Below are 27,313 nucleotides of genomic sequence, written 5' to 3' on the forward strand. Positions count from 1 at the left end.
CTGAAACTAACTCAGCGATTCAACAATTCGCACACGGGCTCGGAATTCATCGCCGCCAACACGCGACCGACGTCCGTATTGGCCCGCGTGGCGCCCACCGTACGCACCCCTCCCCTGGTTCCCGCCCAGTTGAAGGCTGAGGCTGGCGATCACGGCCCCGGCGTGTAGTTCCACCCCCACACCAGCGGGGGCAGAGGCGGTCCCGGCGCCGCCCGGTTTGCGACCCTGCTCCGTCTCCGTCAGACCCGACCAAGTCAGCGTGAGCGGGGGGAGGCCGTGGACACGGCAGCCCCACGCCCCGGCTTGCTTTCTCGAGAGTAGGCTCGTGCTTGTGGTGGGCGTCGGTAAAGCACCAAATAACCCCGCGGATTCCCACCGCCTGGCGCGCTCCCGCAAAACCCCCGAGCCGCTCGCGCCAGGCCGGCCGCGTTCTCTCTCCCACCCCCCCCACACCCCCCCGCTGCCGGGCCGAGGAAGGTGCGCTCCGGCCGGCCCGGGGCCCGACCCGGAAGCCGCCGCGCGGGCTGCGCTCGCCTCTCGCCGGGGAAACTCCGGGCCACCCGAGTCCTTGGGCCCGTCGCGGCCTCCTTCCCCGGGCCCCACGGGCCCATGGGTCTCCATGACGACGGCAGGGGCCCGGCCGGGGGGCGGGCAGCCCGGGTGGGGCCGCGGCGCTCCGGGGGCCTCCGCGGCGGCCTGGCCGTGTTCGCCGCCGTGGCCGCCGTGTTCACCCTCACGCTGCCCCCCTCGGTGCCGGGGGGAGACTCGGGTAAAGTATCTCAGGGCCGCCCTCCTGCCCCTCTCCCTCGTCGGTCGGCTCGCGCCCTTCATCGCCCCCCTCCCCGTCCCCCCCCTGGCCCAGTGCAACGTTTTGCGTCCCAGAACCGGCTTGTGATTCCATTCCTGTAACCGGGTTCTGTAGTTCTCAGGCTTTGGAGAAGGGGCTTGTTGGTTTCACCCGGTGGGACTTAGCGACTTCTCCGCTTGCCCGGGTTCCATTTTTCGGGACCCGAGTTTTCGTTGTCCATTCCTTTTCAGCCCCCCCCCCCCCCAAATACTACTTACTGAGTCCTTACCGTGTTCCAGACAAAAGGAGTAACAGTGGTGGTGACCAAGTATCGTGGAGAATATTCCAGTGCAGGTCGAGACCGTACACCAACTACTGCATAAACAGTGATAAATTGAGTAGTGATGAGTGGAGGGAGTCGGAGGGAGACGGGATGGAGAGTGGGGCTCCACCAGAAAGGCTAGCCAGGAAAGGTCTCTGAGCAGCATATTGTAGTTGAAACCTGGGTGTTGAAAAGGAACCGGCCATGCAGGAAATTTGAGGGCGAACACTTGAAAAAGTGGAAGCTAGGTGTGGCTTAAAACAAGCTGATTTATTAAAAAGAAAAGCAGGGACCATTTAAATGACACGAGCAATTGTTGTGTTTGTTATAGGATTGTCTTATATTTGGGATGAGGAACAAGACCCAGGTTCCGTTTTTGTTTTTGTCTTGTAGCCAAATTAAATGACCATCCAGTAATTCCTAATTTTGTCAGAATGGTGTTGTAACTTCAGGTAGTGAATCTATAGGTCGAAAACATGGAGTGTACTAGTTATCTTTTGATGCCTGACAAGATAGCCCCAAATTTAGTAGCTTAAAACAAATGTTTATGATCTCACATTTTCTGTGGATCAGGAATCCGGGGGCAGTTTAGCTGGGTGCTCTTACTCAGGACGGGCTTGTTGTCATGGTGTGGACGGGAGCTGTCGTCTTCTCGAGGGTCATCTTGGGGAGAGGAACCGCTTGTAACCTCAATCCAGTTCTTTGCCAAGTGGGTCTCTCGGGAAGCCGACTCTTGTGACCAGAAAGATGGCACCTTCGTCGGACACGTCGGTCATTTTGTAAACCTAGTCTTGGAAGTGGTTGATGCAGGACTGCCCTATTTTATTCCTGGAAGTTAGTCGATAAATCCAACCCACACTCAAGGGGGAGAGGATTATATAGTGAGAACCCCAGGAGTTGGGGATCACTGGGGGCCGTCTTCAGGGCTGTCTGCCACATTGAAGATACTTTTTTTTTTTTTTTACAAATCATTACCTTTAATCTTTCTTTCAAGTCCTGTTGAACAAATAGGAGCAGTATCCAAGGTTTACATTAAATAATAGAAATAACTATAGTTGTGAGAGGTGGTTTTTTTTAAGGTGTGAGAGTTTTTTTTATTTTTAAAATTTAAATCCCAGTTAATTAACATAATAATGATGGCAGGAATAGAAGTTAGTGATTCATCACTTACATATGACACCCAGTGCTCATCCCAACAAGTGCCCTCCTTAATGCCCATCAGCCATTTAGTCAAACCCCCCACCAGCAACCCTCAGTTTGTTCTCTGTGTTTGTCTCCTATGGTTTGTATCCCTCTCTTTTTTTTTCTTATCTTATTTTTGCTTCCCTTCCCCTTTGTTCACATATTTTGTTTCTTAAATTCCACATATGAGTGAAATCACATGGTATTTGTCTTTCTCTGATTTATTTCACTTAGCATAATACACTCTAGTTCCATCCACGTTGTTGCAAAGGGCAAGGTTTCATTCTTTTTCATTGCTGAGTAGTATTCCGTTGTGTGTGCGCGTGTGTGTATCACATCTTCCTTATCCATTCATCAGTAGATGGACATTGGGCCCTTTCCGTGATTTGGCTAGTGTCGATAATGCTGCTATAAACTTTGGGGTGCATGTGCCCCTTTGAATTAGCATTTTTGTATCCTTTGGATAAATACCTGGTAGTGCCATTGCTGGGTTGTAGGGTAGTTCTATTTTTAGTTTTTTGAGGAACCTCCATACTGTTTTCCTGAGTGGCTCTACCAGTTTGCATTCCCACCAGCAGTGCAAGTGAGAGTTTTCACAATGGAGAGCATTACTCAAAGATTGAGTAGTTCTGTACCTTAAAAAAAAAGAAAAAAAAAACATTGCAGGTTACCACGGTTCTTTGAGCCTGCAGTATTGAGGGGATGAATAAAAACAAACACTTACTGAGCTCTTACTGTATGCCAGGCACTGTTCCAAGTGCTTTACATGGATTGTCATTTTAATTCAGTTACTATCCCTATGAGGTAGGCACTACCAATATCTTTCTTTGATAGCTGACAAAACTGAGGCCAACCTGTGTCCAGAATCACACAGCTAGAAAGTAGGGGCAGTCGAGGAAAGAACTCCAGTAGATTGACTTAGAACATGCTCTCTTAACTTCTGCTCTAAGTTCGTAGTTAAACCCGTCATTACATATATACTGATATTTAAAATCTGTGATTGGTATCTTTATTACTATTGTCTTTTACTTTTTCCCCAGTAGTATAAAGTTATTTATTCAGATTGAGTTACCAGACTTTTTAGGTGTTCTGATTTAATTTGATGCTAAATAGTGGTTGCTTCTAATATTTTGGGGTTCATTGTTGGAAATGATAAATAAACTTTTCCAGGTATTGCCAGTGAATTTGTATAATCATGTCTTTGACAATTTTGTTTATATGATGGAAGTACTGTCCTCCTTGAATGTTTCTGTTTATGAAATATATTTTTTATCAATAAATGGAACACATCTCAAAACCAATATAAAGTATGTATTTTTCTTCCTGATAAGTCTTAACTTATACTCCATAAATCTATCACATTGTGTGGCCTTGCCAAAATTATTTTTTGTACTACTTGATACACATAGTTGATTTATGGGCAGGAAATACTCATCCTTTGGAGGAGAGTGTGGGAATCTAGCCATCACTTCTCTTGTTATTCTTGGGAAAAATAAATCAGCTTATTTATGTGTTTATATATTTTAAGGATGCTGTCTTTAATAGACTTGATAGATGAAAATTAACTGTAATTAATACAAAAAGTATAATACAGAGGGAGCTAGTTTTTGTAAACGTTAAGCATCTGCTAACAGTTCTGAGCTTGCCACCCGTTTGTGTCTTAGAAAAGCTGTAATTCTCAAACTTGAATGCACCTCAGAATTGCCTAGGAAACTTGGGCCCCAATGCCAGAGGGTCTTAATGTAGGTAGGTTTGGTCAAGGAATCTTCATTTTAAAAAAGCATTCTGGTGCAAGTTGTAGTAGGACTTAAATTTGAGGAAGCCCTAGGGTAAAGGTTTGGGAGAAAGCAAGTATTCAGGAGGTTCTTCCTTCACCCGCCCCCTCCCCCCCAAGTCACATTCTCTTTCCTCTTAATCATATTCAACTTTAAGAGTAACGTCTCCCTTTAGCTTTTTCCAAGGATACATTTATAGGCTTTAATAATTTAATAATAGCTATGGTTTCTATGTAGATACTAGTTTAACATTTGATAAGAGTTGGTGATGGAAGTTTGTCACATTCCTGATTTTTATGCCAACAGAACTCCAGCAAAGAAAAACAGCATTATAGGACTCCTGGGTGATTCAGTTGGTTAAGTGTCCAACTCTTGACTTTGGCTTGGGTCATGATCTCCCAGTTCATGAATTGAAGCTCCACATCTGCCTCTGTGCTATCCGTGCAGAACCTGCTTGGGATTCTCTCTCCCTCTCTCTCTGCCCCTCCCTCACGTGCATGGGTATCTCAAATTAACTTCAAGAAAAAAAAAAATAACAGCATTATGACTTTTTAATGGTAAAAAGGAGTTAGAGAAAGTAGGCTATTTTTCTTCATGTTAAATGCAATTCTAAAGGTATTTTACATGGAGAATAGTGACTTTGAAAATTTGAATGTAACTGTGTTTCATCATAACTATAGAAATATCAAAAGCTGATGAAAACAGTTTGGGACTGAAGACATGCTAATCCATTCTGGAGTAAAATTATCCAATATTCTTGATGGTTGTTCTAAAGGGAATGGTTACTTTAAATGTTTTTAGGCCGTAAACAATTTCTTTAAAAAGTCTTTAAGATACAAAAAATGCCTTTGGTTTCCAAGGTGCTCTTAAATATCTCCAGAATTAAAAGATGTCCCTACGTCATTGACTTAGGTGAGCAGTGTCTGTATCTCTTTGGGTGCCCTTATGGGGCTTCCATGATGCAACCATTCACTGGCCCTTGGATGCTACTAAGGGCATCTTAGTAGCAAGGATGACAATATGATTCGTCTTATTGTCAACCTCTGTGTGCAGGGCTTGAATTAGTTTCTTTGTGTGAGCAGAGGAGGGAGAGGTGGTGGTGTCTTGACAGACTCCTGAAGTGGCTAAGGTAATATTTTCAACTTCATAGGAACGACAGAAATGAAAACAACTAACCGGAATATCAGGCAATCTAAGTGCTGCGTAGAGAGCTTAGAGCAGGTTCTATGGAGGAGGAAGAGGTGATTAATCTTGATGGGGGAGGCTGGGGAAGGATATGTATAAGGAAAGGTGTCACTGAGAAGGTGGCAATTGAATTAGGCCTTGAAGGATTTAGGAGAGAATACTGGGTGAGGAAATGAGTGATAAGAGGTGCAAAAGAGAACCATTCCAGAGGAACGGTGAGTAGTAAGATTTGACTTGACTGAAGCGAGCATAGGTTTCGTAGGATGTAAGCCTTGTAAAGGGCCCTCGAAGCCATAGAGGGCTAGCCTGTTGTGCTGAGGAATCTGAACTTCATTTAGTAAAATGAGAGCAGCAACTGAGAAATTTTGGATTAGTGATCTAGTCCAACATTTTTTGGGGGGTGGTATGGTGATAAGTGATTTCAGTATGAAGATGAATTGAAGTAGAAAACTGGTCAAAGCTTTTGCTGTAGTCCAGGCCAGAGGGTGAAGATCTACATCGTAGCTGGGACAGTAGAAATTAAGAGTATTCAAATTAACATCCATCGAAGGCTAGAAAATGGCCATTAATAGATTTCTTAATAGATAATAGTAACTCATAAATCATCAACATTGATTTCTTACATTGTACTGTATGTATTACAGTCCCTGTGCTCTGGATACTTAAAATATTAACAAATAGCCATTGAATGACTGCATCGTAATTTTAGAAATAATCACTGATGGCGGAGAATTACAAAGGGCTATAAGTAATATAATGATTTAGTGGTTTGAAGAAATGTATTATGGTAGTCGGAACTTCCCAAAATAACCTGGAGCAAGAAGTATTTAGCAGTCATTTAAAGATCTCCAACGTAATTAATGTAGAGAAGGTATTCAAACGCCAGTTTAGGGCAGAATGGTACATGTAATGGAGTGTCCAAGCCTCAGATGTCTGCACATGTTATGTATCATAAAGTTGCATCTTTGTAGACATTTTAATACTAAAATCTTGAGGGACAATACAGCATATCACACTATCATTTCACAAGAGATTTTATATATTTGTAAGTGTGTACAACTTTTAGGAAGGACAATAGGCACTTTTTAGAAATGGGAATTCACCTATATTTCCACTGACCAGTTATTAAAAGCTATCAAAGATCATTTGTTCAGTAAGACCTAAGGGAGAAAATATCCTTAGACTGTTTCATGCTGTTAAATCTCTACAGATTTACAGTTTTATCCAGTCAAATTAATGCAAAACCCCAGTGCAAGCATTTGGATTTTGAAAACTTTGGAGGAGTGTCATTTTCTAATAGTAATTATTGGTTTTACATTATTTTTTCACAGGGGAACTGATCACAGCCGCACATGAGCTTGGAGTAAGTATTAGTTTTATTGTTTAATCAATGCTCTCATTAACAGTTTTAGGAATTAAGAAAGTTTAATTAAGCATGGAGTAAAGTAGATTAATTTATTTTCAAACCCCAGTTTTTAGTAACTTATAAGTACAGTACGTGACAATTTACTTTAAGTTTTAAATCCAATTAAACTAAATTATAAAGCAAAGCCTTTACTATATATACAGTAGCTGGCTTATTATCACCCCAAATTTTGTATAAGCTATGGAGAATAAAATAAATCGGGTTAACAGTTTTAATAAGTTTATTATTTAATAAACTTTATTATGGTGCATGATCCCTTTAGGCAAGACCTTAGGACTGTCAGCGTGGTGGTAATCCGATAGCAGTGTGGTCTTTCAACTTTCTAACCAATACGGTATTTCAGAACCTGCTTTTTTCTCAATAGCCTTTTAAATGACCCTAATGCACTGTGAACCCAGAGAACAGACTGCTTAAGAACTGACAATGAAATATGTCACCCTTTCTGTAGGTGACACACCATGTGGTAGACACTGCCAAATCCACGAAAGAAAATATTTATTTGTATTGGCACAAAAGGATTACAATAGAAAACCACCATTCAAACATTGAGTCATTGCCTCTTAATCTCGCTACTTGCCCGAGAAAAAGGCTCCTGTCCAATTAAAGCCAGTGTGACTCTTCAGTGGGTGAAAACCTCCTAACCTGCTGATTTTTCCATAGGTTGCCCATCCTCCTGGCTATCCTTTGTTCACTCTGGTGGCTAAACTGGCAATTAGACTATTTCCTTTCGGTTCAGTTGCCTACCGAGTCAATCTTCTGTGTGGCTTATTTGGAGCAGTAGCTGCAGCATTACTGTTTTTCACCGTTTTCAGGTAAAGTAGTTGATCAGTTAAAGTTAATCTTGGCTAATTGGCGATGTAGCTGTCTTATGGTCTAAGTGCTTACGTTAAAAAAAAAAAAAAAGCTTTTGTTGCTTGAATGGTTTTCCTAATCACTCATGTGATTTCACTTTCTTAATTTCCGGTAATTTCATATGCATTTGACCCCTCAGATGATGACACAGTTGGTTGTGCTTCGTACAATGGAGTAAAGGTGTCACAAGTTCATTATCACAGTTCTCTGGTTAGGCAGAACTAATAAGGTTTGTCATTTTATGAAGATGCAGATGGGCCAGTTTAATTCAACAATATGACGTTCATCTTTTGGTAAATGGTAAATATCATTTAATTACTCACAGTGTTGCTGATGGGCAGCTGCCTGTCAGGGCCAGAGCTACTACCTAATTATGTTGTATTCTAAATACGCACATGTTGTCTACGTTATGAAATGAGGCTGTTAACTAAGGAAATAAATTTGGGATAAGGATTTAGTAAGGTTTCACTTTGTTCCATTATAGCGGTAGGGAAGGGAGGCAAATTAGACCCCACTTACTTCATGGATGGAAGGCTTTCTTAGTTTGAAAGGCTACCTTGTTTTAAAAAATGGGTCATTAGTTTAGGGTGTTGGTAAACTTATTTGTCTTTGCTGTTCCTGTCTTCTTCATTCTTAACTCAGTCTAACCTATGCCTAAGGAGATTATAGTAAAAAATACAATGATACTTCCTGCAAAGGGAGAGCCAAATTAAAATGCTTCTTTCAAAAACTACTGTAGTTTTTAATATAACAATAAATTTTTGTCTGTAAATATAGTGTAATTTGAATAGACAATTTCAAATGCCATTTTTGGAGACTAATGTTTTTATTTGCATTAGTCATGATATTGCCCTTTGGCTAAATTCTTCCTAAGTTTCCTTTTTCATTATTTACAGAAAGGTAAAAGTTAACATAATTATGACTCTAAAGCTTACTTTTAAATTTATTTGTGGAAAGATTTCAGATTCAAATGTCGTGACTGTTGATTATTTACTAAATTTTTATCTATATTATTTAATTCATTTTTATTTCAGTCTTACAGGTTTTCAGTGATAGCCAATTCTTTAAGTATGAAGTGTTGAAAATAACATCTCTGCTTGAATTGATTAGTATTACGAATACTTACTTTTTCTAAATGATTAGAATAATCTTCTTTAGAATTCTTTCTCCTGAGTCTTTTATAATTAAGAATCTGTCATTATTTCTATTCAGACAAAAAAACTGATCTTTTTAATTTTTAAATATCTAGGTTGAAATACAGAACTTACTTGTACTGTACTGAGTGTACAAATTAATAATTTTCATAAGACATTTAAGACAAAAGCACATAAAGAAAATTAATAGTTGTATTTATTTTGTTAGTTCATCTGTATTTTATTTATTTTATTTTATTTTTAATTCTTTACCTGTATTTTAGAAGGTATTTCTGTAACATGTGTATTTAAATGCTATGTGGCTGTAAAAAGCTCTTATGCAAATAAAGTGATTTGGTTTCTAAAACTTTTTCATGCTGTTCACTATATTCATTGGTGATGCCATTCCCCATGAAAACCACTGTAAAAATCGTACATAGAAGTCTTTATCTTTACTGAATCCAAATAGCTTTAGACAATAATTTTCCTTTGAGTTGTCCACATTTTAAAATACCTTTTATTATTATGCTTGATTATAATGGGTTTTAGATTAGCACACTTAACCTGTGACCCTTTTCTTTTAATACAGTCTTAATGATAAATTTGTATATTTGCTGACAGATGCTTTAAATCAAAAACTCTTAATATGACTAAACTGGATATTTGAGTGGTTTTAGTAATGTTTTAGTAATACTGTACTTGGGAAAGTTGCTTTCTTTCAGAAAAGCGATCTAACGATATTATCTCTTACATACATTTTAATATGAAAATACTTCATTATTTTGAATACAAATAATTGACAAGGTACACGTCCTTTGGGAACAACCTAGTTCAAGTGGCAAATCTGTTTTGTCAAACAATAGACACCCTTCAGGAAAGAGCAAGCCATCTCTATGGTAATAGGACTAACAGTAGCCTATTGATTGAGTGGAAGAAGACATTATACAATGTCAGCTGGCTTGTTACAATTTCATTTGTTGTATGACCTGAACTTAACCTTTAAAACCTTTCTTCTGTGAATATAAACCCAACAGCAGGACACAGTTTTTGTACAGCCATTACAGTGACAGCTTTTTTCCCCAGTATCAGCGTATAGTAAATGTATTCCTTTACAGGTTGACTCCTTTTATCAGAATTTGTTGAGGGGACATTTTACTACTTTATTCATTTACAGGCCAAATCATCATTCCGTTTCGTTGTTGAATATTGAAGGGTTTTGATCTAGGAAACAGTTTTATTCTTTCTTTCCCCCATCACTTAAGAGAACATTACTGTACATGTAGGATTAGTGCTGACTGGTGTGCAGTAAATTAATTCTTTTAACAGGTTTAGATTTTCTCAGGTAATTGTTCACATAGCATTCACTATATTTAGCTCTTGGGGTGGACATAAAGACCTTCTGTACCTTTTAAACAAAGATTGCATTTTAAAAGCAAATTTCTGTTTAAATGTGTTGATGTAAAAAGCTGCGTTTTTTTCAGTAAACATGACTTAGGTTGAAAGAACAATTTATTCGTTGTTTCCAATTACGATGTAATTTTTGCTTTCCTTGCGTCTTTCTCTTGCTTTTAAAAGCCATAAGATGTCATTAACACTGCATTTTTTGTCAATCTTTCCTAATGGTTGGCCAGAACTCATGTCTGTGTGCTTTGCCTTAATGTAGAAAGCATATGAGGAAAACAGCACGTGGAAAGCTGTATGTGTCATTGTAGTTTATTGAATTAAAAATAGTAAGATCATGGCAGTTGTTTCTGTATGTATTTATTTATGTATTGTCCCCTTCAGGGGTATTTTTAAGCATTCATTATGTTAAGAGAGTTTAATGCATTTCATTTATATGAAATAGTATTCATTTTATTAATATGTACATCTGTGTTTTTAAGACTACGAAACGCAGTGATTCGTAGGAACTGGGATTTTCTCTTTTAAGGCCATTAAAGCAAATGATTTTTAAGTTTAATGGCACAATATTTAAAGTGTCATATTCGAAATTCACAAATCCTATTAATACAAAATTTAAGAAGTTATAGGTCTTGTAAATCATGAATATGAACATGCCTTAGCATTGCTTACTACTTGAATTTCAAACTTACTTCCTAAGAAGTATCACACTCGGTCCTATGTACTTAATAAGGAAGGAGCGCTGAAATCACGGTCACTAAACGTCAACATGCTTACGTCTCATATGTTCTGGTATCACTAAAAGAAGATGGAGTATGTTGATAGCATTGTTAAAAATTCTTTACCTCAGGGAAGATTTAAATTGCCTACGATCTCAGATGAGGGTGTTATCTTGTATCGTTTATTTTGGGAGTTACAGGGCAGGAAATATATTCTCGATAGGTTTGAGAGTCAGCATATCCTTTCCAAACTCTTATGGACCAAGTGGAACTATAGAAGAATTCATTCAACAGTGTTTGTTGAGGACTAATGTGGCTCGAAAGTAAAACTATTTTAGTTTTTATAATCAAAATTCAGTGCTTATTTTAAAGGAATTAAGACAAAGTCGCTAACCATTAAACAGGTTTTCAATTTTTTTTTCTAGGAACTACTGTTTTAGGACACTTGCATAAAGAAAACTTTCTAACACTGTTAACACTGTACAGTTAGAAATCAGGTCTCTTGATGTCAACCACGTTAGCTAGAATATGAGTACAAATAATAATTAAAGGTATATTGAAACTCTGCCTACTTGCTGCAAAGAACTTAACCAGTTTAAGTGATATTTAAATATCTTCCGGCAGGTTGTTTTGTGCCAGTATTTTATTGGTGGGGTATCTTGTTTTGTATAAGCAATATAATTCTAAACATTATGCTGCTGCTAAAAATTAATTTGCTTAAACTTTTAGAAGAGGAATACTTGATTCTGAGCCCTGTGTCTGCGACTCTTGCAGCTTCAGCTAAGACTCCATTCAATAAAGAATAGAAAATTAAAATGCCATACCTTAGAGAATGTAGAATCTCCTGCTTAAGGGACATTTGGATTTTCCAGCTCAGAGAGTATTTTAGATTATTGCCATAGAGAATAATGTGAAGCTCTTCCTAATTTCAGAGGTAACTATGCATAAGTAACAAATAGGCCCCAAGTTTTTGTAGTTGAAGAAGAATGGAAAGTACTGGAGCATTAATTTCCATTCAGGAGAATATCTGTCTTGATCCCTGGTTAATTGATCATATATTTCTCTCATACTTGTATTAAAATTGCATTGACTCAGACTGGTTAAGCATATTAAGAGCTTGGTTCATTTGCATTTTCTTATAAGTAGAGGGACATATTAGGCTCAAATAGCAGCACTTCATTTTGAAGGGGAAAAAAAGCAGGGCAAAAACTCTTTTTTAAGACTGTAGAGTCTTTTCTGACAGCCAGTCAGAGTTAGAATTAGTTCAAGGAAATGTTAATAATGCACTGGCTGGCCTAATCCCTTTGATATCACCAGGTATCCTCCTGTTCATGGGTTAATTGCTTTAAAAGCGAAGGCAATATTCTGAGCGGTGGGCCGCTTCACCTTTTCACAGCTGTTACCATTGAGTGACAACTAAATCCCATGTGTAAGATGAGGAAGAGCTCAATCTCCAATTGGGAGAAAATTTATGTAAACCACAATCCCTTCAGAATGTGCGGAAGTCATAGACTTTCTTGATTTACTCTGCTTTTCCCAGAAAGCTCTATTGTTCACTTTCCTAAGTCCCATCAACCCTTTGTAGCAGAATATCACAGCGGCAGCAGATAGCTTGAAATATATAAATGCTATCATAGCTCTGATTAATAGCAGTGCTTATGAGTCAAGTCTGATAACAGTGCAGCTCTCCACTCAATTTCAGATACTGCTAATGGAATCTGTCTTCTCCAATTGTAATATGAGAAGGCCTAATTTGCCATGGAGCTTGGAGCTGTCACCAGTAGGGGATTGTGGGGTCAGATGGGAGCTGCCAGGTTTTTGCCCTGCAGCTTGTATCTCTCACTTTGAATAGAGCAGCCCCCTGCCTGCCAGTTAGCTGATAGGCCGCTGTGGGGTTTATGCCACTATATACAATAGGAAAGGGCTACATAGGCTGACTTTATAATTGTGAAGCTAGCTCATATTTCCACAGCTACTGTGCTGCATAATTTCTAATAAGTGGTTTTAACAAATGTCAGATTATGAAAAGTTTCCTCAATTACAAAAACTTATAAAACATTCAAATTGCTAAATCTGTTTCCTGCCGAGATTTTGCCACTGGAACTAGTCATCAGTCATTAGGGCTGTAATCATAAATGCATATATTTCTTAAAATTACAAATAAAATTATAGATCATAACTCATATAGATTTGCTACTTCTCAAAGCCATAAAAACAAAGCAGTCTGAAGGAATGGAAGTATTAAGATATGCTTCATAACTTTGCATAATGAAACTACTTAAAATTAAATCTCTATTGTTTATTGAGTTGGTTAGTGTTGCTGGTGAAAACAGTTTAATACGCTCATTCTGCTGAGTTGAGTTATTTGGATCTTTTAAGTTTCCTTCGTACACGTTTCGTATCTTAATTGTTTAAAAAAGTATGCAGCATCTTCTAAGTTTTGGGTTTAAAGGGACTTAGCGTGATGCCGTGTCATGGCCAAGGCCTCTGAGAACAATCGGCTGGAGTATACTTTTTAACCATCCGGGTTTGCTACTGAACACAAAATACGCCATCAAGCTTGGGTAATAGGCTGTTTGGGGGTCTTCTGTGTTTTTAAACATTTCAGACAAAATGTGATGAAAATTTGTAATTTGGGGGTTATTTTGAAGTTGGTTGCTTTCAAGAAATCGTGCCTCCCACTGTGCAAATTATTTGGCATACCATGAAAACTTAGTAAAAAGTGAAGCGTACGATGGTGATTCCTAGAAAGCCCAGTTCAGTGTTTTTTCCTTCAGACATTTAGGTGTAAGTTGATGAGCTATAATAAAAGGAATTGTTCTAAACCTTGAGTAACTTTATTATTTACTGGTTAATGCATAAATCTGAATTTTAATGGGAATTGTGTGATTATACTTTATGGAAGATACTCATAATCTTACTCCTTCCATTTCAGTTGGGTGTTTTTGAGGACTTTACAGTTTTTCCCCCAATGTTATTTAGTGGCTTAAAATCAGGAATAATACTTCATACTTTTCCTTTTAGCATACTTTTAGTAGTTGATACTTATGTAACTGAAAATTCAGGCTAGAACCAGTTTTCCTTTTGATTGAATCTCATGAAATGGAACAAACCTTGGTAGGATTTTATCTGGAGTGAAAGTAAATTTTTATAAAATGTGGAAAAAGGGATTGTTTGCAAAGTTATTAAAGGTGGAAGTATTTTACATTTTTTTAGAGGCAGTGGTGGTGGCTTCCAACATGTAACTTTACTTTTTTAATTAATTAATTTATCTTCCATGATGTAACTTTAATATACCCTGCCCTCAATGATTGGTTTATGTTAATCAGGTCCAAACTGGCCACTGACTGTAATTTGCCCACAGAGTATTGGAGCATATGAGATGCTCAGTGTGTATTTGTTATAACTGGGGGTGAGTGAACGACCATGGAAAGAGAGGTTCAGCAGTAGGTGGCTTCCCAGTTTGACCTTTTTCCAGGTGCACTGAAGAGATACCTAGATAAGTGTTGATTATGTGATTGAGCCAGAAGTAACATTTATATAGTTTTCGTGAACAAGAAGGATAAGAACTTGGGAGGGTAGGGTGGTAGATGTGCTGTTCATTGTGTCCTGCTTTACCTTACTTCTTCCCTGTAAGCCATTACGTGTTTTTAGTTGTCAGTAAGAGTTGACGCTAATAGTAAATACTTAACAGTAATTCTTGAATGCTGCACTGTGGCCTGCCTGCTCGGTCCTGCTTACTTCAAGCAGGAGTTTGCAGCGTAGAAGGGAGCGTCGGGTACCTTCCATGTTGGGTCCTTTGCATGCAAGTAACACTGAAGACAAATACATTCATGAATTTTATGAGGCACGTCAAATGTGTGTTCTGAAAGAATCTCAGGTTTCTGTTATTTGCCTTTTGATTGTGGGTTAGACAAACATGTGACTACACATGAAAATCAAATACCACGTAGTAGAAAGAAAAATATACCTTATCATCAATAGCAAACCTGTGTCAATGGTGTAAATTGTAACCTCCTGATTTATCCATTGTGTCAACAGATGAAGAGTATTCCATCAGTGAGAAAACTCCTGCACAATCAGTACCTTTCCTAGGAATCTTGTCTAGGTCTCATGGATTTTGTGGACCAAAAAGAAGGCACTTGTGTATTAACCATAGAATTCTGAGCTTCACATTTGTTAGGACGATCTTAATCCTTACCCCATATTCCGTACCCCAGTGGAGAATTCTTGTTATTTGCATTATCTGGATGAAATTTTAAATACTTGACCACCCTTCCCATACTGTCTATCATACTCTTGGCACATCTTTCTTTATTGACTAACCACTGTACTTTACTAGAATGTGAACTGCATGACATTTAGTGTTAACCCAAGAACAAAGCAATTTGGAAGATTTATTTACTGCAAATATACTGGAAAATATGTTTTACATGTAACATAAAAATATGTTTATATAAAAGAAAACATACTTCAGTGACTTTTAGATTATTGGATGTTTTGAATCATCTATATCATTGCTTTACTCTATTAGTATGAGCCCTTAAATTCAGCATCCCTCTCTCAAAGTGTGACAACTTGGATTTTGATTGTTAGTACTGACATGTGACTATCTTTTACAATATAGCGGTTGTGTTATTAAAATGATCACAGTAATGGTGTTTTAAGGATGCGATCATTTCTTCATACAGCTTCATAACATGTTATCTTTCTATAAGTCAGGTTAGATTCTAAAAATACGTATTTCAGTTGAAGAAATGTGTTTTCTGACCTCCTTCTATGAGGCTCTGTGAGAATCAAAATGAGAATGGAAAACATTTTTTCTCATATCATAAGGTGTCCTTAAATTAAAATGGAAAATAGTTTAGACTGTTTTGCAATTTATTCTTGAGTTCTGGTGAAGAGACTTCTTATTTTATTCACCACCTCATTTGAACTTCTCTTTTTCTTTTTTGTTGAAGCAGTTTCATCAATGTCAGTAGATACATGTGCCTCTTTTTAGTGAGCTCATTTTAAGATGCCACTTTAACGCATTAAGTATATATAAATAAATTTACTAACTCCTTAGTTGCTTTGTAAAAAAAATGGTTAAGCATATTTATTCAAAAGAATAAAATGAAAATGGAAAGTAGGACTCTGGGATTGCTGAGTGAAAACACAATGGTGTTTTTAATTATGTCATTTTAATTTGAAAAAAAAAAATCCTCAGACTACGTCTATGGGTAGGTGACAGTTGTTTTACCTTATTTTGGATTTACGTCTATTTATAGTCCATCTGTACATTTGACTTTATGGATTGATACCAAACAGCTCATTTTGTGGACCCAGAACAACAATTTTACTTAAATCTCATGCTTAAGTAATAATGTCAGATTGGAAATTTCTTCCATATATATATATATATTTTTTTTTTTTTTATTTTAGAGAGAGAGAGAGGGGATGAGTGGGGGAGATGAGAGAGGGAGAGAGGGAGAGAATCCCAAGCAGGCTCTATCTGTGCTCAGCACTGAGCCATGGCGGGGCTCAATCCCATGATCCTGGATCATGACCTGAGCCAAAATCAGGAGTCCTACACTTCGGCTGACTGAGCCACTCAGGCAGCCCTCCTTCTGTATATTTTTAAAAGAAAGATTACTTAGCCAGAAGTTTAGACTACCAATTCACTTAACAGTATTGTATTCAGTAAGGTGTATGAATAGTGTTTCCTTCTACTTACATAATTTAATTCTGCCCTCCCACCCCAAACTATAAATATATGCTGTAGCCTTTTGAGGGGGAAAAAAAAATTGCGGAATATGTGTTCTGGTTAGAACTATTCCCCAAGGGGTGCCTGGGTGGCCCAGTCAGTTGAGCACTGGACTCTTGATTTCAGCCCAGGTGGATCCTGGGGTCGTGGGATCCAGCCCCGCGTTGGGGCTCCATGCTGACCAGGGAGCTAAGATTCTCTTTTTCTCTCTCCCTCTGCCCCTCTCTCCAACGTGTTCTCTCTCCCCCTGTCTAAAAAAATTGTTTTTAATGAATAAATAAATAGATAAAAAATAGTTATTCCCCAAAAGAGATTACAGCTAACTTGCCTAATCATTTACTCCGGGCACCCTTCGTTCAGAGGGATCATCTTTGTCCAGGTTCATAAAATAACAAAGACCCCAGGAATCAGAATAGATGATGGCTTAGTTGGAGGCTGTAGGTATTCTGTACGCTCATACAAAAATACTTTTTTATTTATTTAATTTTTTAAATTTTTTAAATGTTTATTCATTCTTGAGAGACAGACAGAACATGAGGGGCAGAGAGAGAGAGGAGACACAGAATCCAAAGCAGGCTCCAGGCTCTGAGCTGTCAGCACAGAGCCCAACGCAGAGCTTGAACCACAAACTATGAGATCACGACCTGAGCTGAAGTCGGATGCTTAACCGACTGAGCCACCCAGGCGCCCTCAAAAATACCTTTTTAAAGATTCATACATAAACAGATAATAAAAGGGTTTGCTCAGTCATCTTGTTTGCTTAAACAAGATTCACCTTCAGACGTATTCATCAGTGTGATTTTTGCATCATCACTTAAGTAAATCTTTTGCACATTTAATGTCTTCTATCTTAGACTTGCAGTGGCTTATTGATATGGATGGTTCATTGATATTTGGCTCAATAAGACATAAGGTGAAAACCTATTGTGTTTGAAATTTCTGAAAAACGTGAGAAAACTTAAGGGACTTTATTTATACGTTAGTATGTGAAAGGCAATGTGAGTAACTGTAAATCTCTACTTTCTTATCTCCTTTGAAATATTCACTTTAGACAAGGAACAAAGTAATATAAAATTCTTTTAGGTAAAATTATGATTTCTATACTCTTGCCAAGAGAATATTGAAACGCTTGAATTAAAGTACGGGGTGGAGGGGCGCCTGGGTGGCTCAGTCGGTTAAGCGTCCGACTTCGGCTCAGGTCATGATCTCGCGGTCTGTGAGTTCGAGCCCCGCGTCAGGCTGTGTGCTGATGGCTCAGAGCCTGGAGCCTGTTTCAGATTCTGTGTCTCCCTCTCTCTCTGACCCTCCCCCGTTCATGCTCTGTCTCTCTCTGTCTCAAAAATAAATAAACGTTAAAAAAATTTAAAAAAAATAAATAAATAAATAAAGTACGGGGTGGAAAAATGGATTATTCCCTAGTTTCTGTAAGATACATCCATATGGACATTGCTTTATTTTTTAAAAATAAAATTTTGTTACTAATGTAACAAAAACTAGTATAATAAAAGTTAATGTAACAGAAGCAAACATGAATCCTTTAATATTTCCCTCAATTTCATTTGTTACTAAGGTACCACTTTTATAATAGTAAAGCACAACAATGAAAGACAACATGATTCGTAAACAAAATTTACCCCAATACCAAAACATCTTTCCTTTCAGTTTTTTTGCAATGAAAAAAAAAAGATCAACTTCTAAATAGTGGCATATGTAACTTTATAAAAGCTTTATTTAGAAATACTTGGACTTATGTTGAGATAATTAGAAACCATTGTTATTCAGAGAGCATCAAAACCTAAAGATAAAGAATGTCTGAAACACATAGGTGAAAAAACCTTTAGTTTCCCAAAAATCAAAAGGCTTTTTTAGGGACAAGCACACATATGTAAAGTGAGATATGCTTTTAATTTTTAAAATATACAGATATGCTGAAATGGCCATACAGTGGTTTCAGTAGTCCAAAAATAATTCTGTTGGCTTTGTAATACATTATTTAGAGGATTTCAAGTTCCCCATATCTGGCTTCCTTAACTGTGTTTTGATTAGGTTGCGGTTAAAAATTTCTATTCCTCAGGATTGTACAGTTTTAGAAATACAGAAAAACATGTCTATTCAGTACCCACTTAATACATTTGACTTAATAGAATCTGGAGAAGGAGCAAACTACCCTAGTCTTAGTGAAAGTACTTTAGGAAAAACTGGCTGGAAAAATGTACCTAGCAGCACTGCTCATCGGCAAAGAAACCCAGAGATGGAGTAGAAACAGCCTGTAAGTACTGGAACTTAAAACTCACCTAGTGTTGCTAGAACACAAACTATGAGATGGGTTATGTCAAAAAATGAAGCTGCACGTAGGCTGAGACCAGATCACGAAAGGTCTTGCCTGTCGTAATGAGGACATTGTAAAATGTTTTATAATCAAAGAGGAGTCATTACAGGGTTGGAGGCAGAATGCAAGAGCAAGTATGTTTTGGATCCTTCGTTCTGGTGGCAATGGTGAGCCGAGGGCTGGAGGCACACAACATGCAAAGCTGTCGAGTTGATGTGAGCCTAACAGCTGAGATAGGGCAGTAGCAGTATGGACGGAGAGGCGAATGAGTTTTTAAAACGTTGATGAAGTAAAACTGGCAGGAAATGGTATGTTCGACGTGGAGATAGGGACAGGAGCTTTGACAACGACTTTAGGTTTCTTAGCTAACTAAACTAGGTAGATACTGAAAACCACTAAGACAGAATACAGGAGCAGGAATCATTTAGGGAAGAGGATGAGAAATTAACTTTGCACATGTTGATATTCAGGTTCTGCGGGACACCCAGAGCTGGAGTGGCTTTGTTGTGAGGTGTACAGCAGTCCGTTGGAGACACGTCAGTTTGCAACTAAGGGGGAGGCAGTACTAGAGACAGATTTGGTTACTTCAGTTTGCAGTCGGTAGCCGAAGTCAAGACAGTGAGTGGATAAGGCCACCCATGTGGAGTATGTACGCGTGAGAAGAGTTGGCTGAGAATGAGATCTTGGCAACATCAGCTTTGAAGGACATAACGGATGAAGGGGAGCCATTCAGAGAAAACACAGAAGGAACACCAGAGGGAGGCGGAGCCCGGGTCAACTCAGTAGAGTGGGTCTGGGTCTGGGATCAGTACAGCAGAGAGGTCCTGGGGGCCTGTTGTATTTAGCAGTTGGATAACTGGGTGCTATTTCAAGAGAATGCTAAGGTGAGAACAGAGAATAGAGGCTACGGATGTGGACAACAGGAAGCTAATGATCCTGAAAATGATCCTGAAATGTCTTCGTGAAATCACCGTTGACTTCAACTTGCTCTCTAGTCAGTTAGCTCTGTCCATTCGGGTGAAACGAAGCAAGCTCAGATAATGAAATATGCCTTGGACAATATACCGAGATTGCCTGGCTGTGCACAGTCAGTGAGCGAACTGAAGACCGCCAGAGTCTTCAGAAAGTCCTCATGCTTCCCATTGCGGACATCATCCTTTGACTTGTCAGCAGAACCCAGACTCAGCTTGCAGTGTGCCGATGTGGGGCATTCACATGTCCTTGTTAGCATGGGATTTCCCATCCCCTGCTTTCAATAATAGAATCGAGTTCTTGTTTGACAGGCTGTTCCACCCTTTACCAGTTCGAGGTCCCCTTCCCCAGCTGACTTTCCACTACCTGGAGTGACTTCAGCTTTCAGTTCACTCATTTCCTTGATGCCTCTACACTTGTCTTCCATTTAACCGAGACCTAGAGCCCTTTGCTCATCCTTTTTATTGCCTTCATCAGCCTTCTGCTGCTTTGCTTCCTTCCCTACCCAGTCTAGGCCCCATGGTTCAGTACAGACTCCCTTCCCTCCTGCCCTTCTGTCCTACCCACATAGTAAAGCCGCTAACCCTGGCTCTATCCAGCCTTTCCAGGCCAGCTCAGGTTGCTTCAGACCTTTCCACAGCCACGCTCATGGATCCTGCCACTCCACACCCACCGTCTCTGCGGCCTCCCTGAGCATTTATTGCAACTTGCAAATCCTTGTATGTGTCCCTCCTCGACTTGTGGAGGTGCCCCCCAACAGATGTTTTGAATTGTCTCCTTTTTAATTTTTCTTTTTGGGGGGTGAGGGGGGATTCTCCTTTATTTATTTATTTTTTTTTATTTAATTTTTTTAAATTTACATCCAAATTAGTGAGCATATAGTGCAAGAATGATTTCAGGAGTAGATTCCTTAGTGCCCCTTACCCATTTAGCCCATCCCCCCTCCCACAACCCCTCCAGCAACCCTCTGTTTGTTCTCCATATTTAAGAGTCTCTTATCTTTTGTCCCTCTCTTGTTTTAATATTGTTTTTGTTTCCCTTCCTTATGTTCATCTGTTCTGTATCTTAAAGTACTCATATGAGTGAAGTCATATGATATTTGTCTTTCTCTGACTAATTTCACTTAGCATAATGCCCTCTAGTTCCATCCATGTAGTTGCAAATGGCAAGATTTCATTCTTTTTGATTGCCGAGTAATACTCCATTGTATACATATTCCACATCTTCTTTATCCATTCATCCATCGATGGACATTTGGGCTCTTTCCATACTTTGGCTATTGTTGATAGTGCTGCTATAAACATGGGGGTGCATGTGTCCCTTCGAAACAGCACACCTGTATCTCGTGGATAAATACCTAGTAGTGCAATTGCTGGGTCATAGGGTAGTTCTATTTTTAATTTTTTGAGGAACCTCCATACTGTTTTCCAGAGTGGCTGCACCAGCTTGCATTCCCACCAACAATGCAAAAGAGATCCGCTTTCTCTGCATCCTCGCCAATATCTGTTGTTGCCTGAATTGTCAATGTTAGCCATTCTGACAGGTGTGAGGTGGTATCTCATTGTGGTTTTGATTTGTATTTCTCTGATGATGAGTGATGTGGAGCATTTTTTCATGTGTCGGTTGGCCATCTGGATGCCTTCTTTGGAGAAGTGTCTATTCATGTCTTCTGCCCATTTCTTCACTGGATTATTTGTTTTTTGGGTGTTGAGTTTGATAAGTTCTTTATAGATTTTGGATACTAACCCTGTATCTGATACATCATTTGCAAATATCTTCTTCCATTCTGTCAGTTTGCCTTTTAGTTTTGCTGGTTGTTTCTTTCGCTGTGCAGAAGCTTTTTATTTTGATGAGGTCCCAATAGTTCATTTTTGCTTTTGTTTCCCTTGCCTCTGGAGACGTTTTGAGTAAGAAGTTGCTGCAGCCAAGATCAAAGAGGTTTTTGCCTGCTTTCTCCTTGAGGATTTTGATGGCTTCCTGTCATACATTTAGGTCTTTCATCCATTTTAAGTTTATTTTTTTGTTTGGTGTAAGAAAGTGGTCCAGGTTCATTCTTCTGCATGTCACTATCCAATTTTCCCAGCAACACTTGCTGAAGAGACTGTCTTTATTCCATTGGATATTCTTTCCTGCTTTGTCAAAGATTAGTTGACCATACATTTGTGGGTCCATTTCTGGGTTCTCTATTCTGTTCCATTGATCTGAGTGTCTGTTCTTGTGCCATGTCTCTGTTTTTTTAACCCACTCATTTATACATGTTACATGGTTGAGAAAATGGTGATTGATTCTGAATCTTAGCATAAAGCAGATTTAAAGGCAGTTTGTTGAAATACGTGTGTTTTAATGGATATTCACTGTTTACAAAAGGCTGCTGAAATCAATGAAATTTGTATAAGCTTAGCTTATATACATTGCTAGGAAAACCGCAAATCAAATAGTAAAATGATGAGGCCTCCAAAATGTTTTGTATTCTTCATATCTTATGTATGTATGCATGCATTCTGTTCTTAGACATACTGCTGTCTCTTCTGCTTTTCACAAAGCTATGGCATCTTCAGCATTTATTTTCAGAATTTGCTCACATAGTTTCCCTTGAAAACGTAATGGAAATAACAAAGAGGGAAGGCAGCGTGTTTCAGTCAGGGCTCTTGGATGCAAGCAATGGACTCTGGCTGTGTTTCACAGAAAAGAAATGTATCAAAAGGAAGTTGAGAAGAACTGTACAATAATACAAAGGACAACCTAATTTTTAAATGGGCAATGGGTCTGAATAAACATCTCCAAGGAAGACATACAGATAGCCAATAAGCACTTGAAAAGATGCTCAATATCATTAGCCACAAGCCATATGTGTATATTGTTTTGTTTTTAACCATTTAAGAGTAAGCTGCATAGATGGTACCCTTTTACCCTTAAATACTTCAAGGGGTGTTTCTTAAAAACAAGCACATTTTCCTACATATCCACAGTGCATTTCTTAAAGTCAGGAAATTATCACTGATACAACACTGTTATCTATAGAGGTGATTCAGATTTTGCCAATTATTCCAATAATATCCTATTTCACAGAAGAAAATTCAAGATCATACTTTTATTCTATTGTTGTATCCCTTTAGTCTTCATATGGACCTATGTTGTTTTTTGTTTTTTGGTTTTTTTTTTTTTTGCTTTTTGTTTTTGTCTTTCAAGACCTTGACATTTTTGGGGGTATATATTGGCCAGTTATTTTATAGAATGTTCTTCAATTTGAATTTGTCTGTAGCTTCAGGTAATACATTTTGGCAAGATTACCATAGAAATGATGCTCTATTCTTTTGATGGGACTAGATCAGGAAGTATATGATGTTTGTCCCATTTCTGGGCATTAACTTTGATCATGTGGTTAAGATTGTGTCTGCCTGGTTTGCCACTGTAACGTTAGCATTTTTCCTTTTGTAGTTAATCTATTTCTAGACAGACACCTTTCGACTTATGTACATATTTCTGTTACTGCAAAACTTTTACCCACTAATTTTGGTATCCATTATTCTGATGGTGATCACTGCCAAATTCCATCATTTCTTATACAGTTATTAGTTGTTGACTTTCTATGGACTTGCTCTTCTCCTGTTTATTTGTTTATATCACTATAGGTTATTTATTCATTGGGTTGCAATCTATTACTATAATTATTGATATTTAAATTATCCCTGATTTGGCCCCTTTAAGCTGACTCCTTGTCCTTTTGTCATGTCCCCTTTTGAACACTTCCTTACGTTCTGGCACAAGATAGTTCAGATTCATTTTATACTTGAGCTACCACAGACCTGGAATCAGCCAGTTTTCCAAGGAAGCTAATTTGTGTGTGTGTGTGTTTTTTTTAAGTTTTTTTTTAATGCTTATTCATTTTTTTGACAGAGAGAGACAGAGCGTGAGCGGGGAGGGGCAGAGAGAGGGAGACACAGAATCTGAAGCAGGTTCCAGGCTCTGAGCTGTCAGCACAGAGCCTGATGCGGGGCTTGAACTCACAAACCATGAGATCATGACCTGAGCCAAAATAGGACGCTTAACCAAGTGAGCCACCCAGGCACCCTGAATTTATGTTTTAAGTAGAGGAAGGAATCTTATATCTTATGCTGATTTTCCAAAATAATATTGACAGATGAAACATGGAAATTCCTTTAAAAATGTTACCATTCTTTAAGATTAATTCATTCTCTCATTCACTGAGTTTCCTTTCTGTGCTTGGAGCTAAAGACTTCCAATATAAATGAAGTTTAACTCCGGTTCACATCTCAAAAATAATGTCAGAATAATTATTGTAGGCAGTTAACATGCCATAAATATTCCAAGATGAGCTAGAAACCTGGGAATTGAAGAGAAATTTGAGAAAAGAGTAGAGGTTGAATAAATAGAAGCTGAGACGACTTTCAGTTCGTGGGTACAGCATGAGCAGAGGTATGGCACTGGAAATAAGCATGTCTTATTAGGGAATTTTGAGGAGCCTAACTGGTTGGTAGAGATAATAATGCTGGTAATTAGCGGCTAGGTACTATTCGCTGGGAGCGTGGATTCCAACCTGGCTCGTTTCCTACAGGCAACGAAGAGTCCTTAAATTGGGGGGCTAGGTAGTCATAAAGAGCATGTTTTAAGAAGTTTAATGTGATGTTATATTGCAGAATTGATTGGAAAACAGAAGACAACTTAGGAAACTATTAAAATAATTGAGTCTAGGGTAGTATGAGGACAAGTTGAAAGGAATTTGGAATGTAATTTGGAAGGAAGAAATGCTTTAATGTGTTGAATCAGGGTCATTGGAAGAATGGGGAACCCTGAAAGAAATAGGAAACTGGTGACCTTTATAAGGGAAAGAAAAGAAATAAATTGCAAAGAGGACCTCAAAAACAGGTTCAGTGATATCAAAATTGTATTTTAACTTTTTTTCTAAAATGCTTGATTAAAAGCCACAACTACTTCACAAAATTACTCCACTTTTTACACAAAACAATATAGTTTAAAAGCGATGACTTAGGGCTATATAATATTGTAACTATTAGACATGGTAATGCTTACTGAATCACAACACGTGTTAGAGATATTTGGTAACAGCTCTTTCATCATTTTAGACTTCTAGTGAGATAGGACATTGCTGTGCTAACATATTCCATCACGTTGCCAGTCTCAAATCAGATCTCTGGATTGAGATCCAGCTTCCTGATCTATTTGAGATGTCTGCCTCTCGTTGGCATTGGGGCTGAGAAATTTGTTTCCAAGTGTAGCATTTCGTTCTCTTTGTGTTGATGAAGTTCACATTCCCATCCCTGTCTTTAAAAGAAGATACCCCGTTTTCAACTTCAACTTTGTGTTGAGAAGAAATCACTAGAAACTAAGACCTTAACTTTCAAGATCTTAAAATCACCAAATATTGTGACGAAGATGTCTTTGCCATATGTTGAGGGATACACTCTAGTGCGGTCGTGTGGAAGGTGCCTAGGTCCGTACATGCCACAAGAAGTGGGAAAGGGTGTTCCTGAATAGATCTTCTGCCGTTTCATTAATTTTTACAATTCAGCATAGCTCCGTGTTAACCAGACCATCCTTCTTTGCGGCTATAGCAAGAAAAGTGACTCAGTATCTCTCCAGCTACTACTTGTTATCTCTCCAGCTACTATCACTTCAGGCTTTCTGCACTGGCTCGAATCCTAGAGGTTCCATCTGAGAACTAAACCTCATTCAGTGCATGGGAGACCCAGCTGGCTCGTTCCCTTATTTGTTGATAAGTTAATATATGGACTTGCTAATTAAAACGTGTGGGAAGAAATTATTACTTGAAAGTAATGTATTAACCATATAATGTGTTGGGATAGGGCTGGGTGACTGTCATAATTTCTGCCGCTACAGTTTCTAAAAAGGAAAATAAAGTCGGTTCTTTTTGTTGGGAAAGAAGATTTCATGTTATCTGTATTTGCAGGCTTTCTGGCTCCCATGCTGGAGGAATCCTTGCTGCGGGGGTGTTTTCATTCTCTCGTCTAACATGGCACTGGTCCATTGCAGCAGAGGTTTTCAGCTTAAACAATCTGTTTGTGGGGCTGCTTATGGCTCTTACTGTACATTTTGAGGAGGCAGCAACCGCCAAAGAAAGATCAAAGGTAACCTATTTTGATCAAAGTGAAATCACTTTTTGTTTTAATTTTTAGGCAGTTGCTATATTTCCTTTTAACTTTGGTTTGGGCGCTGTGTATCTGATCTGATTACTGTCAAGGTAATCTAGGCATGTCGAGAGAGAAAATATTCTGAGTGCTTTTACGGTGACCTGTGATAGCCTTTATACAACATGGGACTTTTTTTCCTCTCAGAGTTCAGAAGCTTTCTGGAGAATGAGAGGATTGGAACCCCCTCCGAGTCCTATGGGAGAGATAGGCTTGGTGGTTAGCCCCACCATCACGTGTGTGTGCACGTGCGCATGTGTGGTCGTAAGAGGCCAAGCTCCAGGCTGACCACCTTAGGTTATATGCCAATATGGTACATTGACTGACTCTCTACTTGCCAAAAAGATCCAGTTTGTACTGTTGGGGCGGGGTGCACCTGGGTGGCTTAGTCAGTTAAGCATCCGACTCTTGATTTCGGTTCAGGCCATGATCTCACAGTCATGAGATCAAGCCCCGCATCAGGCTCCATGCTGGGCGAGAAACCTGCTTAAGATTCTCTCTCCCTCAAAAAAACCCCAAAATATTGTACTATTTTTTAACTATAAGAAGAGTATCAAATGTATAAACAAAGTAGTTCAGAAGAGGTTACAATAAATTGTAAGGCAAATGCTAATATCAGAATCATTTGAAATGTGAAGGAACCCGGTCTTCTAGGAGCTTACAGTCTACACATTGGAAAGTACCAAACCATCTTAGTATAGGCAACTTTTTGTTGCTAAAGAATATATGAACAGAAGAATACCCTGGTTTATCTGGGGTTTCCATAAACAGTTCTGTGATGCTTTAGAGTTTACTTTTTGTTCAAAATAACTTTTTCTGATTATGAAAATTGCACATGTTCAAAAAAAGCAAAAACAGCACCCATGACTTGGTTTCTAAATAAAAAGTGTTATACTTTATTTTACTTATTATTAAATTTTTTTTGACATTTATTTATTTTTGAGAGAGAGGGAGAGGCAGAGAGAGGGAGACAGAGGATCCGAAGCAGGCTCCAAGCTGTGAGCGCAGCTCCCAAACTCCAAACTCCCAAACTCCCAAACCATGAGATCATGACCTGAGCTGAAATCAGAGTCGGCCACTTAACCAACTGAGTCACCCAGGCGTCCCTATTATACTTTATTTAATAGGAGAAAAAATGAAACGGAAAGAATGACTGAGCTTTAGTTACAGGTTTTACTTCAATGACACAGTATCCTATTATTGTTAGGACTTACCTAGTCATCACACAGAACTTTCGGAAACTTAATTTGAAGGCAGTCATGTAAGGTCAAACTGCAGTGATTGGACGAGAATGGG

General features: G+C 38.7%; 1 protein-coding gene across 6 annotated transcripts in view; it reads left to right on the forward strand.

Annotated features, from left to right (window-relative positions):
* Positions 1 to 517: 517 nt before the first annotated feature.
* Positions 518 to 27,313, forward strand: part of TMEM260 (transmembrane protein 260) — a 73,260-nt gene continuing 46,464 nt past the window's right edge. For all 6 annotated transcript variants that reach the window (XM_042989780.1, XM_042989781.1, XM_042989779.1 and 3 more), the window contains exons 1-4: positions 518 to 769; positions 6,583 to 6,614; positions 7,338 to 7,489; positions 25,780 to 25,957. In XM_042989780.1, the coding sequence (XP_042845714.1) occupies positions 610 to 769; positions 6,583 to 6,614; positions 7,338 to 7,489; positions 25,780 to 25,957 (522 nt within the window). In that variant the 5' untranslated portion in view covers positions 518 to 609. The remainder of the gene's footprint in view (positions 770 to 6,582; positions 6,615 to 7,337; positions 7,490 to 25,779; positions 25,958 to 27,313) is intronic.

The sequence above is a fragment of the Panthera tigris genome, chromosome B3 (assembly GCF_018350195.1).
Source record: "Panthera tigris isolate Pti1 chromosome B3, P.tigris_Pti1_mat1.1, whole genome shotgun sequence".
NCBI classification, from domain to species: Eukaryota; Metazoa; Chordata; class Mammalia; order Carnivora; family Felidae; genus Panthera; species Panthera tigris.